Source organism: Mastigoproctus giganteus, chromosome 13 (assembly GCF_048544385.1).
Source record: "Mastigoproctus giganteus isolate SK-2022 chromosome 13, ASM4854438v1, whole genome shotgun sequence".
NCBI classification, from domain to species: Eukaryota; Metazoa; Arthropoda; class Arachnida; order Uropygi; family Thelyphonidae; genus Mastigoproctus; species Mastigoproctus giganteus.
In genome coordinates this window covers 55,432,963-55,448,433 of record NC_143587.1, presented here as the reverse complement: position 1 = coordinate 55,448,433, position 15,471 = coordinate 55,432,963, and the positions used below count along the sequence as shown (strand labels likewise).

Below are 15,471 nucleotides of genomic sequence, written 5' to 3'. Positions count from 1 at the left end.
AAAGAATGCGCTCGCCATTTATTGGAAAAAAAAAATTAGTTTCAAAATATGTTACTACTCTGTGCCATACGGCTATTAAAACTCCGATTACATTATTCTCGAAACGTATACCTTTACTTATATCTATATTTCCCTATTCGTCCGTATTTTTTTTTTTTTTTTTTGTATTGCAATAATAATTAATTGTGAACATCTCATACTAATAATCAGTGGATCAACTACAAAACTGTAGAAAATTCTCCAGGAATTTTTTGCAATGTTCCGGCCTGTTTCTATGTTCACACAATGGTGGCTCCACTTTCTATGTGCTTTAGCATGTGAAAGGAATTAACATTATCACCTATGAGAGTGTTCAGTGTTCCACAGAGAAGTAAGATAAGTTACTACTGTGTGGGGTTACTGGGGTATAATATGAAATAAATATGTAGTACTTGTTCACTTATATGTTAATGAATCTTTTAACCACTTGTTTCTTCTCAAAGAAATACGAAAATTGTCTGTTTATGGATGGGAAACGTTTCATGAAGTTTGGGAAAGAAAAGACGACATTGAGAAGAATATTCTTTGAGTGATAATTTCCCAAGATTTTCAGTGCAGGTATTGTAGGAAAACTTGTCAGCATTATCTTTTGGTAGGTGTACAAGATGTCCGGTTTTTCCGGACGTGTCTTTCAAAATCAAAATCCAGTAATCAAAATCCCTCCCTGGCGTCCGGGAGGGATTTTGATTACTGTCCGTAATTTTCCGGACAATGAAAATTAATGTCCAAACAAGAAATAATTGCCGCACTTATGCTAACTATGCGGCAGGCTAATTTTAACTCTGCTAACTCTGCTTACATTTTCCCTCATAGCCCACAGAATCCATATTTTTCTATGGATCCTGAAGGTTTTTATTTAATGTTTTTCTGACAGGTATATTTCATATTGTTGCATTCTAAGTTTTCTATTTAGAAGTATACATATTTTCACCGGTTGAAATGAAAAAATAAAGGTAGCTATTTAAAAAAAATCTCGAGCTAATAATAAGAAAAACTATATTGAATATTTAAAGTTTTTAAACTTAAGTGTAGATTTATTAACTTTGTAAATATTTTTAATATTTCAGAATAATACCCTATCAAAAATGCCAAAGAGAAAATCTCTATTTAATAGTGAATTGCAAAGAAAATTTCCCGAATTTGCACCTGGAAAGAGTCAGAGGGAAGCTAAATGCACTACATGTGGTGCTGTTGATGTACAGTGCCATTTGGAGTCAGATAAGCATTAAAAAATGTTCCGAATCAAAGTAACAATTCACGTTTGAGTGACTTTTTTATGATAGAAAATAGTTCAGAGACTGTTTGGGCTGCTGAAGGAGCTTTAGGATTCAAAACAATCAAACATCACCAATCTTATAAATCAATGGATTGCCCAGCTGTATTTCAAAAAAAAATTAGTGAAAAAATTTTTTTCACAAAAAAAAAACCTACAATGTGATTATATTATTATATCTCCTATATATTGTTGACAGAACCTCATGAGCTACACTAGCAGCTTGTTTGCACTGCTCAAAGAACTTCATGTTCGACTTTGCAACTACCTGTAGAGCTCTTTTGTTCTCCACTACCCTGCTTGTGTTACCACCTAATTGTTGATGACATATACTTGGATTTCATTAGCATTAGTTGAGGCATATGATGCAAGAAAGCAAGCTTATGCAGCATCAGCCAAAAAAAAAAAAAAAAAAAAAACCACTTCCATTTCACCCCTCCATTCGTTTGAGATACCTGTCCAGCTGAGCCTTAAATTTATTTAGACTATCAACTTCCACAACAAGGGATGGAGGTCTGTTCCACCAACCAACTACCCGCTGGCTAAAGGCAAACTTTCGCACATCAATCCTACAACTGTCTTTCCTCAATTTGAATTTATGCCCTCTCAAGTGATTATTCTGAGCAAGAGGAAGAATCCCATCAGCATTGAGCATGCTCAAACCATTCAAAGCTTTATACACCTCTATCAGATCACCTCGCTGGTGCCTAGTCTCCAGACACTGTAATTTGCAAAACTTAAGCCTTTCTTCATAAGAGCAACCCTTTGTTCCATTCACTGATCTTGTTGCCCTTCTCTGTACTCGTTCCAGCAGCTCTACATCCTTCTTGAAATGAGGCCTCCAGACCTGTATACAGTACTCAAGGTGTGGCCTGACCATTGCCTTATACAAGGGAATAATCACCTCCTTATCCGGGCTAGAAAAATTCCTATATATCATTGACAAGACACCACGTGCTACTCTTGCAGCCCGTCTGCACTGCTCAGAGAACTTCATATCTGCCTGCACAATTACACCTAGATCCTTTTCATTCTCTACCACTGTCAGTGTAGTATCACAGATTTGATACGTCACTCTGGGGTTGCTGTTTTCCGTATGTAATACTTAACATTTGTCAATGTTAAACTTCATTTGCCACCTCTCAGCCCATCTGCTCAACCTTTCCAGATCCTGTTGCAGCAGCATAGCGTCAGTAGTGTCCTTAACAACCTGTCAACCTTTGTATCATCTGCAAACTTGGACATTAAGCTTGATATACCATCATCAATATCATTTATAAATACAGAAGACAATAATCGACCCAACATTGAACCCTGAAGGACTCCACTAATAACATTAGTCCATGATGAGCAGTGTCCATTGATTACCACTCCGCCGCAACCACCCCTTTATCCCTAGCAGCAATTTGCCTCCAATGCCACACTGCTCCAATTTGTGCAGCAGTCTTCCATGTGCAACAGTATCAAAAGCCTTTCTAAGATCCAAATATATAATATCAAAGTTATTCCCTGCATCCAGTTCTTTTGTGACTGCATCATAGTATCCAATCAAATTGGTCAAGCAAGACTTTCCCTTAACAAACCCATGCTGTGTTTGAGCTATAATTGAAGTCTTGTCTAGATGATCCTGCAGTGCTTCTTTAACCGGTGCTTCCATTAATTTTCCTGGAACAGAAGTTAAACTCACAGGTCTATAATTACTTGTGTCAGCCTTTGATCCTCCTTTGTGAATTGGGGTCACATTTGCACATCTCCTGTCTATGGGTACCTCTCCTGAGTCCAAGGAAGCTCTCATAATTATGGCCAAGGGTTTGCTTACTTCCTTTGCTGCCTCCTTTAATATAACTGGATAGGTCCCATCCACCCCGGGTGCCTTTTTTATGTGTATCCTCAACAATTTCTCCTCCACTTTCCTCTCAGTTATTACAAAATCATCTAGCTCACTGCCAGAGTTTACTTCACCTCTGGCATTCTCCCTCCTGAATAATTCCTCATGTGTGAATGTAGATGCAAAATACTTGTTTAGTTTGTTAGCCACCTGAGCAGGATCCTCAACTGTTGAACCATCAATATCCAGTGGACCAATTTGATTCATCCCTTTCCTTCTAGAGTTTACATAGGTAAAGACCTCTTTTCTGTTTTTCTTTGCATCATTTGCTAAGGGTTTCTCATAATCTGCATTTGCCTGCCTAACCTCCTTTGTAACTTGGTTACAGATCAACTTGTATCTATCATAGGCTTCCATGTCACCCATTAATTTGTATGTATCCCATGCATTTTTCTTCTCTGCAACATGTCTCCTTAGTTCATCTGATATCCATTTAGGCCTAAACCTAGTAGCTCCCAAGTTAAGTTCTTTGAATGCTTCCCATTTTGAATTTGCTGTTGGTAACATCATTAGTAGGTCCCACTGTATATAATTTAAATACTGTCTAAGACCATCGTAGTCGTCTTTACGAAAGTAAATCGCTTCCCTTTACCCCCTGATGGTAGTTACCTTTTTGAGTAAATCCCACTTCAGCACACTGTGATCACTGCCACCTAGTGGTTCCTTTATCTGCAGATTCTTAATGCATGAAGAATTGCTACTGATAATCAAATCAAGAGTATTACTCCCTCTAGTTGCCTCCCGAACATGCTGATGTAGAAAACAATCATCCAATAAATCCACAAAAGCCTTGCTAGTGTGTGCGTGACCAGCCCCCAAATTCCAGTAAACATCTGGGAAATTAAAATCCCCCATTATAAGGCTCTTTGATTTACTGGCCCACTCTATTTCCCTGTACAGTTTCTTGTTATACTCATCAGAGTCATTAGGCCTATAGCACACTCCAACTCTCAATTTTTATCTCCCAATGCTTATGTCACACCAAACTGACTCGACACTGTCCAGCGATGTTGACTGGCTTCACTTCCTTGGATTTTATGTGTTTCTTAACTAATAGCATAACCCCTCCTCCCTTCCTATCCTGTCTATCCTTTCTGTACACAGTACTCCCCAAATTCCAGTTCTGCATTCCTTATATCTGTGTGACACCACGTCTCTGATATCCCAACAATATCTGCCTTTGATGTTTTGAGCAGTACCTCGAATTCATAAAATTTATTTACCAAACTCCTAGCATTGGTGTACACGCAAGTATACATGCACCTGTTCCTATTCTTAGCTACCCTAACACAAACAATGTGTTTACTTGTAACGCAATGACTCCCAGCAGTCTCCGAAATATCCTGCATCTTGTTTTCCAGGCTGCTGTTCATTCCAATAGAAGCAGTGCAAGAATCACTTTCACCTCTGCCAGTGGCTACTGTTAATCTATTATTCCTTGTATCCCACCAAGCTAGCAGTTTTCCTACTGACCTAACACTGCCTTGATAGCATCAGCAAATATTCTTGCACCTTTTCTATTTAAGTGTATCCCATTCCTGAGTTTTTTCAGTAAAGTTTTTGATACTGTTGCATATAAACCTGCTATATAAATTAGAGCAGTGTGGCATTCATGGCAATTAATGGACACTACCCTTCTTGGACTAATGTTATTAGTGCAGACCCCAGGGTTCAGTTCTGGGCCCATTGCTTTCTATATTTATTAATGATATTGATGAAGGTATATCAGGTTTAACGTCTGAGTTTGTAGATGATACAAAGGTTGGCAGAGTGACATGACAGTAATCATGGTAAGGTAAGGTACAGTGTAGGGGGGCTGAATAGACCCGACATGTGATGCTAATGCTAATAGGGTGTTCAGGTGCTCCTAATATTTTTCACTATCAGCGCACTTAAGTTCTGAACGTTCCTCTAGCTTAACATATCTGTCTAGTGGTAAAATAGGACAATAATCTCGTATATCCTGAATATTTTAAAAGGGGGAATCACTCCACCAATAAAATATCGTGATTTGGATTAGTGTTGTATTTACATTAGAGACTTCAGTTATGCAAATTAGCTTAAAATCTGTAATGCCACCAAAACCTTTCTTGATTCTAGAACTGGTTTTTTTCTCTGGTGTAAATGAAGAGGAGTTAGCAGAAAGAGACAGTTATTTCAAACAAAGCATTGAATATAACAAATTAATGAACAAACATACATTAATGAATATACATCACACCTTCCATCCAAGATTAAAAAGATTAATGACATGAGCATTCTGATATATTATATTCTACATTTATGAGAGTAAGTCAACATAATAATTAGTTATAGTGTTCACTCGTTTGAGCACATATTATAGTAATTTCATATAAATAAAATACATTTTTATTTCATATAAATAAAAGGGCTTTACGTTGAAAACACGTTATTGGAAATATCAGTTCATTAACCATATCTATTAGGTTGTCAGAATACTAAGAAACACAAGATATACTAGGCATATATATATACTAGATATACATTAAGAAGAAATATATATTCTTAGGAAGAAATCATGGTTCCTTAGGGGTAAGAATTAACATGAATATTTTCTGTTCAGTTATCATTTCCTCACAATCCTTTCACTCTTATGAAAAGGGATTGTCACTTATCCCATTCTCCTCTCACTCCCTTGCTGTCCTCTCATGGGCAACTTCATCTGGAGGAACCTGGGCAGCGGCCTTCTCCTTGGTGACGACACAGACACCATATCACAAAGAAATATTATCGCAACATTTTTCACGCACTGTGGTCAAAAACTGCTTCAATGACACCTCCCGACATTCTTCTCTCTCGTCTGTCTTGGACTTTCCACTTTTCCTTTCTCCCTTAAACTCCCTGCGTCTCCCAGTACCCAGTTTTTAAAGGGAGAGCATTCTGCAGAGTTTACATAAAACTACGATATGATTGCACTCTTCAGTGCTTGTCTCATGCACCTGGATGGCACGTGATGGAAAAGGAATGATCACAATGTCCCCCTCATCTCTCTCAATCTGTGTCCGGTGTCTACCCGAAGTACCAAGCGCATTTCCATATTTGGCACAACTGTTGATGCCCATATGCATGAATATCACTAAAGGCATGTGATTTATGTCCAAGCTAGTAGCGTAAGGCTTCTCTGTTTATAATATAAGTTATTTTAAGAAACAGCCCGGTAGAACTTTGTGAGAGTTTTATGTACTTCTTGTGCTTCGTTATAATGGAGTTGATAATTGGATATTACAAGTAAAAGATTCTGTATAAATCCTTAATAAGTGGGCATAACAAAGAAATAGGGGAGTACTAAAAGAAGGTTAATTTTGTAATAAGAAATGTGTAAAAAGGGGGGGGGGGAGTTTTAGAAACAATTAATAGGAATAAATTAAAACTCTATTATGACAACAGCAACGAGATCTTGAAAAATTAGGTTTCATTTTCTACTGTACTCAGGATAGTGGAAAATGAAAAAGACCTGGGATAATTGTGCAGTCAGATATGAAGTTCTCTGAGCATTGCGGACAGGCTACCAGGACAGCCCATGGTGTTTTGTCAATGATATACAGGAACTTTGCTAGCAGGGATAAGAAGGTGATTATCCCATTGTACAAGGCAATGGCTAGGCTGCATCTTGAGTACTGCAGGCTTCATTTTAGAAAGGATGTAGATCTTCTGGAATGGGTGCAGAAAAGGGCAATGAGATTGAAGGGAACAAAAGGGTAGTCCTAACAAGAAAGGCTTCAGTTCTGTAAATTGCAGCATCTGAAGACTAGGCACCAGCAAGGTTGTCTTATTGATGTGTTTAAGGCCTTGAATGTTTCAAGCAAGTTCACTGCTGATGAAATACTTCCTCTTGCACAGTTGGCTTGATACATTATTTAATTAGTTGCCAATGCACCATTAAACACCAAACAACCAACTTCTTTCACAGATTACAAATATGAAGGGGCATAAATCAAATTGAGAAAGGATGGTTTTAGGATAGATATTTGGAAGTTTGCCTTCAGCCAGCAGGTTGTTGATCGTTGGAATAAACGTTCATCTGTTGTGGAAGTGGGTAGTTTGAATTCAAGGAAAAACTAGACATTATTGGAGGGGATGGACAGGTGATATGAGAAGGTTTTTTCTTTGTTCATGCTTTAAAAGTTGCTTTCTTGCATTATTTGCCACTACTAATACTAATTGGTATGTTATTCTAGGCTTATTGCTCTCCATATGCAGTACCTTTATATTTATCAATTTAAAACTTCAATTCCTACATCTCATTCCACCTGCCTAATTTTCTAGGTCTTGATTTCTATCATTAACCACTATGCCAACCTTTGTTTTTTTAAAAATTTGACAGTAAGCTTGATAAGACTTCATCAGTATCATTAATAAATATTGAAAACAGTAAGGGGCCCAGCACCAAACCCCAAGGGATTTCAATAATTACATTATTCCAAGAGAGAAGTGCCCATGAATAACCATCGTCTATCTTCTGTCACTCAACCATCTCTTTATCCATAACAGTAACTTGCCACTAATGCCACAGTGCTTCAACTGTATATCAACAGTCTTTCATGTGAAACAGTCTAAATCTTTTATGAAATCAAAGTATATGATATCAAAATTATTTTTTTCATCCAGTTCCTTTATTGTGTCATAGTAACTAATCAGATTGTTAAAATAAGGTCTCCCCTTAACAAATCCATGCTGTGATTTTCGTAGAACTGCATTCTTGTCAAGATAATCCTGCAGTACTTCCTTAACCACGAGTCCATTATTTTCTCTGGAACAGAAGTCAAGCTGACATGTCTGTAATTACTCACATTGCCCTTTTATCCATGTTTGTGAATTAAGGATATATTTGCACTTCTCCAATCCATAGGTACCTCCTATGAATCTGGGGATACTCTCTTAATTTAAATCATGCCATGCATTTTTCTTCTCTGCTACTAATCTCATCTGACATCCATTTAGGTCTAAACTTTGAACAGTATCTGTTGTAAAAAAAGATGTAGCATCTATGATTACTTCCCTGAATGCTTCCCATTTACAATTTTCAGTTAGTAACGTCGTCAGTTGATCCCATGGGGAACACTTTAAACACTGTCTAAGACCATAGCAGTTACCTTTAAGAAGCAAAATCCCTTCCCTTTACCCTTGACAGTAATTACATCTTTAAATAAATCCCAGATCAATATATTGTGATCACTGCCACCCATGGTTTCTTTATCTGGAGATTCTTAATGTATGCAAAGTCACTGTGGATAATCAAATCAAGTGTATTGTTTTCTCTTGTTGCCTCTCTAATATGCTTGTGCAGGAAACAGTATCATGTTAGAGAGGCAGCCATCCAATACATCCAGAAAGGCTATGTTACTGTGTGAGCTAAAAGCCTATAGGTTACATTCAGTATCTGGAAAATTTAAATCCCCCGTTATACTGCATTAGTATAGGCACATGATGCAAGAAAGCAAGCTTATGCAGCATCAGCCAAAAAAAAAAAAAAAAAAAAGCTCCAATTTCACCCTTCCATTCATTCCAAATACCTGTCCAGCTCAACCTTAAATTTATTTAAACTATCAACTTCCACAACAAAAAGATGGAAGTCTGTTCCACCAATCAACTACATGCTGGCTATAGGCAAGCGTCTGCACATATATCCTACAACTGTCTTTCCTCAATTTGAATTTAAGCCCTCAGGTGATTATTCTGAGCAAGAGGAAGAATCCCATCAGCATTGAGCATGGTCAAACCATTCACGGCTTTATACACCTCAATCAGGTCACCTCGCAGGTGCCTAGTCTCCAAACACTGTAATCTGCAAAACTTAAGCCTTTCTTCGTTAGAGCAACCCTTTGTTCCATTCACTAACCTTGTTGCCCTTCTCTGTACTCGTTCCAACAGCTACACATCCTTCTTAAAATGAGGCCTCCAGACCTGTATACAATACTCAAGGTGTGGCCTGACCATCGCCTTATACGAAGGGATAATCACCTCCTTATCCCTGCTAGAAAAATTCCTGTATATCATTGACAAGACATCATGAGCTACTCCTGCAGACCGTCTGCACTGCTCAGAAAACTTCATATCTGCTTGCACAATTACCCCCAGGTCCTTTTCATTCTCTACCACTGTCAGTGTAGTACCACAGAGTCGATACGTTACTCTGGGGTTACTGCTTCCCATATGTAGTACTTTACATTTGTCAATGTCAAACTTCATTTGCCACCTCTCAGCACATTTGCTCAACTTTTCTAGATCCTGTTGCAGCAGCATACTGTCATTAGTGTCATTAACAACTCTGCCAACCTTCGTATCATCTGCAAACTTGGACATTAAGCCTGATATACCATCATCAGTATCATTTATAAATACAGAAAACAACAATAGACCCAACACTGAACCCAGCAGGACTCCACTAATAACATTAGTCCACGAAGAGCAGTGTCCATTGATTACCACTCTCTGTCTTCTCCCACTCAACCATTCCTTTATCCATAGCAGCAATTTGCTTGCTGTCTGAAAATGAACTTACGCACATCCATCCTTCCTCAGTTTGAATTTATGTTGCTTCATGTGTGTAGGCTGAGTAAGAGATAAAAAACCATCACTGTGCTTGTCCAATTCATTCAAAGCCTTAAATACCTCAATCAGATCACCTTGCAGGTGATCTGATTGAGGCCTCCAGAAGCTGAAAGAACTGAAGCCTGAACTATTTATTTGATAGTGTAGTACTGTGACAATTTATGAAATAAGGAATTGGTGTGTGTGTGTGTATGAGTGAGTGAGTGAGTGAGATAGAGAGAAAAATAAAACCAATGAAAAGTTATTTTCTTCTCCATTTTCTTCAGTTGACAGGGCCTGGAACATTAAAAATAAGACAGAATTGCCCTCATTTCTTGATTTTTTTTAAAAATTCAGATAATCAGTTTACATCAATTAATCATACATACAAAATAAATATATTAACTTTGATATATATATATAATCACTTTTACGCCAGTTGTTATTATTAATATTTTTGGGAATGTGTTTCCAGTTCAGCCACGAGATATACGTCAGCTTTCACACTCTTTTCCTGCTTATATTCACTCCATTATCACAGTAATTTACACTGCATTGAGTGTATCTCATGTTTGAAACATAGGCCCTTGCTCATTAGTTGCATTTCCCTTGGTTTTGGCGGCTGACCCCTGATGAAATCGCCAAAATCATCGTAATTGGAACGAGTAATTTCACATGACTAATTTCATGGTTTTTTACAGGTACTTTCTTGCAATTTTCTTTACAAGTACTTTCTTGTAATTTTACTATGAATTCAACAGATAGTTCTTTAGACTGCTCTGCACCCTATACCTATAGGCTCTATATATTTTATCTATATTCCTTATAGTTGCTAGTTTCTTGTAATATTAATGTAGTAATCTGGAACTATAAACCCTTATACTTTTCATACTCCTTTATAGCTTTCATACTCATTACCTCCCCTCTCTTAAAATCTTAATATTATATATATATATTTAATTAGTATTAAATATATATATATATATATATATTTAATTTAATTAGGTCCTTGTGGTTGTCACAGACATTCTCTCAGATATGCCAGACAACCTGTTCTTGCTACCTGGGAGTCTAAAACGCTGATGGAACTGATATTCGGGTGACACTCAAGTCAAGTGGACCCAATTTCGGCGAAGTCCGGACGGTCTATGACAGCCAAATCCTCTGCTTGCACCTTCACGATGGTGGGACTGTTAGTAATCCTGGGTATAACCTTCATGCACAAGTACATGGTGGGTGACCACCCAGGTGTGAACCACCGTAAGCAGGGGTTGAGGTGTGGCGCCCACACCACATGGAGGAACGCTGCCCCTCTATGTTACCAGGCAGTACTAGGTGGTAGATGACTCATCAACCGGTGAAATACCACCACTTCGCTTATTGGAGGCTTGAAGTGGTGGAACCCATGTTTAATCTCTAGAGCTAAGTTCCAGGAAACCCTTCCCTATCTCTTCCATCATGCAGTATGATTGATGATTTTTGAGGTTATGATGAATGTCATGGCGAGATCCAATATTCCTTACATTTTGAGGGTACAGCTCTAAAACGGTGTTCGCAGGCCGGCCACTAGATAGTACACCGGACCAAACCTATTGGTAACTCTCTAGGAGGCTTCCGGATCAGCTAGTGTATAATCTTGCTACCTCTTCTCTGCCAGATAGTGACTGGAGGGAGTCCGAGTAGTGTGTATGCGGGGAGCATTGTTGAGGCCACGTTATGTCAAGGATCTGGGTATATTCTTACCACATGTACGCCATATCCAAAAATTTCACTACTTCATACAGCATGTCCCACCCACTTTTTCTTACTATTGAATACACCATGAATTGTCAAAATAATAGAGCAAGCTTATCTGCGAAAAGATCTAAACCTCCCAAGGACTTCCTAATTCATTTCACAAATATACGTGGTCTCAATTCTAATCTCAACGATGTCCATTTCCACTTGCAGTCTTCCAAACCCCATGTACTTTTTCTGACCGAATCTCAGTTATCAGTTGATTCAACTACTGCTCATCTGAGATGTCCAAATTATTTGCTGTATGATTCCTTTCGCCTCAAAGGTGGTACTTGTGCATATGTCTGTTCTGATATTCCCTGTCAGAGACTTGGCAATTTGGGATCTCCTCTCTTTGATCTTCTGTGGCTTAAAATCTCTCTACCTCATTGTGTAAAATTCATCTGTTGTCTCTACCGTTCTCCCAACTCCACTAATCACTTGGAGCTCTTTGACTTCCTCTCTTTGCAACTTGACTTTCTCCAGTCCAACTTTCCTAACAGTGAGGTAATTTTCCTTGGTGATTTTAACGTTCACAACTCCAGCTGGCTTCCGTTTTCTAGTCACACCGACCCATCAGGTCGAGATGCTGAGGCTTTTGCAATTACTAATGACCTAGCACAGATTGTTCATTTACCTACAAGAATACCGGACAATCCTAATCATACAGCCAATATGCTTGATCTTTTTCTCACAAACAACCCTTCTAAGTACAAGGTTGAAGTGATAGGTCCTTTAGGCACTTCAGATCACAACTTGGTGATTGTCTCTTCTCCAATGGAACCTTTATCTCATGGCTATTCCCAACCTCGTATTGTTTGGCATTACAAGAAAGCAAAATGGGATGACCTGCAAGACTTCTTTTCTTCTTTTCCTTGGTCTGATTACTGTTTCAAAACTTCTGATGTCAACGTTTGCTCAGATCGTGTCAGTGAAATTATTCTTGCAGGAATGGAATCCTTTATCCCACACTCCACTTTAAAATCTCGTCCTTTATCTAAACCTTGGTTTTCCAATAAATGTGCTAAGGCTGTCCAAGAGAAGAATTTTGCATATTGTAATTGGCTTGTTTCTAATTCTTCAGTTTCATTTTCTGCCTACACCAAAGCTCGCAACAATTGTAAAGCAGTTATTAATCAGTCCAAACTAGAGTTTGAACAGGCTAAGAGTAGAAAACTTGCTTCTTGCCCTAATGGTATCCGAGCATTCTGGTCTCTTGCCAAAGCTATTGGCCGTAACTTTTGCCCATCTCTGCTCCCACCTCTGTCCAAACCAGATGGTTCTGTTGTCACTTCAGCCAAGGATAAAGCTGACCTGCTAGCATCCCATTTTTCTTCGAGCTCATGTATTAATGATCTTGGTAAAACACCTCCCACCATTCCTAACACGCTCCATTCAATGCCTCCTATGGTCTTCCGTCAAAAGGATATCAGAAGGATTTTGATGAATCTTGATGCTAAGAAAGCGCCAGGTCCTGATGGTATTTCTCCTCTTGTTCTCAAAACCTGTCCTCCTGAACTTACTCCTATTCTTTGCCGCCTTTTTTCACTTTCTTATTCCAAAGGTGTTTTTCCTTCTGCTTGGAAATTTGCTCATATCCAGCCAGTTCCTAAAAAGGGTGACAAATCCCTCCCATCCAATTATCGTCCCATTGCAATTACTTCTACTCTTTCTAAAGTAATGGAGAAATCAATTAACCGCCAACTCTTAAGCTACCTAGAAACCTTCCGTCTGATCAACGATCGCCAGTATGGATTCCGTCAGTGTCGATCCACTGGTGATATTCTGGCTTATGTTACCCATTTATGGACTAATTCAATGGAAAGGTTCGGTGAAACACAAGTAGTTGCTCTTGACATCTCAAAGGCTTTTGATCGTGTTTGGCATAAAGGTTTTCTAAAAAAGCTTCCATCTTATGGTTTGCCAACTGTTTATAGTAATTGGTTATCCAGTTTTCTCTCTGATCGCTCACTGAGGGTGATGGTAGATGGCTCTCTGTCTTCTAACTTCTCCACTAATGCCGGTGTCCCCCAAGGTTCAGTTCTTTCCCCCACTCTTTTCCTCTTGTATATCAATGACCTTCTTCCATTGACTGGAAATCCTATCCATAGTTTTGCCGATGATAGCACATTGCATTCAACTTTCCATTTTGAGAAACCTTGTCCAGCTCAATCAGCTTCAAGTTCTCGAAAATCTGCTGCCAATTCCTTAAATGCCGATCTTCAGGTAATTCTCCAGTGGGGCAAAGACAACTTAGTTGATTTCAACCCTTCTAAAACTCAATCTTGTCTTATATCTCGCAAAAAAGGATTCTTCTGCTCCTATGCTTATCTTCAGTGACACTCCGATTTCTAGGCAAAATGATATATCTCTTTTGGGGATTACCCTGACTTCTAATCTCTCTTGGCACAAGCACATTACAAATATTGCTTCCTCTGCATCTAAAAAACTTGGTTTTCCCTTTCGCTCTTGGCGTTACTTTTCTTCCAAACAGCTGCTCACTCTGTATAAATCGCAAATCCGCCCTGCCATGAAATATTGTTCCGACATCTGGGGTGGTGCCCCCAAAACCTCTCTCAGGCTTCTTGATTCCATTCAGAAGAGGGCAGTTAGGTTAATTAATGATTCATCTCTAACAGTCTCTCCACTCGCTTTCTCATAGACACACTGTTTCTGCTGCATGCCTCTTCTACAGATACTTCCATGGGCACTGTTCTTCTGAATTGGCTTCTATAATTCCCGCTCTCTCTTTCAAAACAGTCCGAACACGTGCTGCCACCAGCCAACATCCATTTACTGTCCAACTTCAAACCCACAGAACCAACTTTTCATCTTCCTCATTTATTCATTCAACTGCCGTTTTCTGGAACAACCTTCCTTCATACGTATTTCCTGAACATTACAATCTACAGAAGTTCAAGTCCAATATCAACAAATATCTTCTTTCGTCTTCTCAACCTCCAACCCAAGCACGGTACTAAGTACTATAGGTTCTAATACCTCTTGTGTTTGGGGTTCTCATAAAAAAAAAAAAAAAAAAATTAAAATGACATAAATACGATTTTGTTAGAGATATTTGCTCAACAGGTGTATTAAGTACAATGGCACAAGTGCCATATATTTTGGCAGGTCTAGAATGAAACTACCATGCATGAATATAATTACAAAATAGGATAGAATGTTGTTATTGCAATTAAGAGCATATATTGAAATCTATATGTAGAAGTTAGTGGTGGCTTTTGTGTAGTATTTGTATTTAGGAGAATATCTCTACAGAGAAGTTGCATGTGTTGTTTCCATTTTTTTATTAAAAAAAAGTAACATAATTTTTCATTTCTTGTAGATACAAGTTGATAAAATGAATTCCCTTCAACCTAGTCATCAGGCATTTCTGCAAGTGATGATGTTTAAAAAAATTTGTTCCGCTGAAGAAGTTTGGGTTCATTATGAACAGTGTTGCGCAAAATATGATGGTTAGTTTCTTTTAATTATAAAAGTTATATTGCCTATCGATAACCCTTTCTGCCACCAGAATTTAATATAGTCTTCCAATTAATTCATATTATTATCATTTTATATATAATTTTATTTCTAACAAAGTTAGTTGACTTCTAAATGGTTAATTTTAAATTCACCACACCTTTGTATATCAGATGACCTCATGCTTTAGAGCAGGACAGACTCCAGCTTTGAAGCATAACTTGCAGATTGCACTGTTTTGCAAAGTTTTGTGTGGCATTACTTGAAGGAATTCACAAAATATTTTAATATAATTGTACATTGTGCATGAGTGCACAATCTTCTGACTAACAAGACTTACCATATTTCCCCATGTATAAAACGCACCTTAATTTTGTAATACACTTGAAAAAGTGTATTACATAAAGTTATTGAACTCGTTTTATTCATAATAAAATTCATACAACTCCTCATCACTGTCAAA

General features: G+C 38.1%; 1 protein-coding gene across 1 annotated transcript in view; it reads left to right on the top strand.

Moving 5' to 3' along the window:
• The first annotated feature begins 512 nt into the window (after nt 1–512).
• Nse1 (SMC5-SMC6 complex component Non-SMC element 1) overlaps nt 513–15,471 on the top strand; it is a 45,023-nt gene continuing 30,064 nt past the window's right edge. The window contains exons 1-2 of the mRNA XM_090387251.1: nt 513–597; nt 14,872–15,001. Of these exons, the coding sequence (XP_090243377.1) occupies nt 14,887–15,001 (115 nt within the window). The 5' untranslated portion in view covers nt 513–597; nt 14,872–14,886. The remainder of the gene's footprint in view (nt 598–14,871; nt 15,002–15,471) is intronic.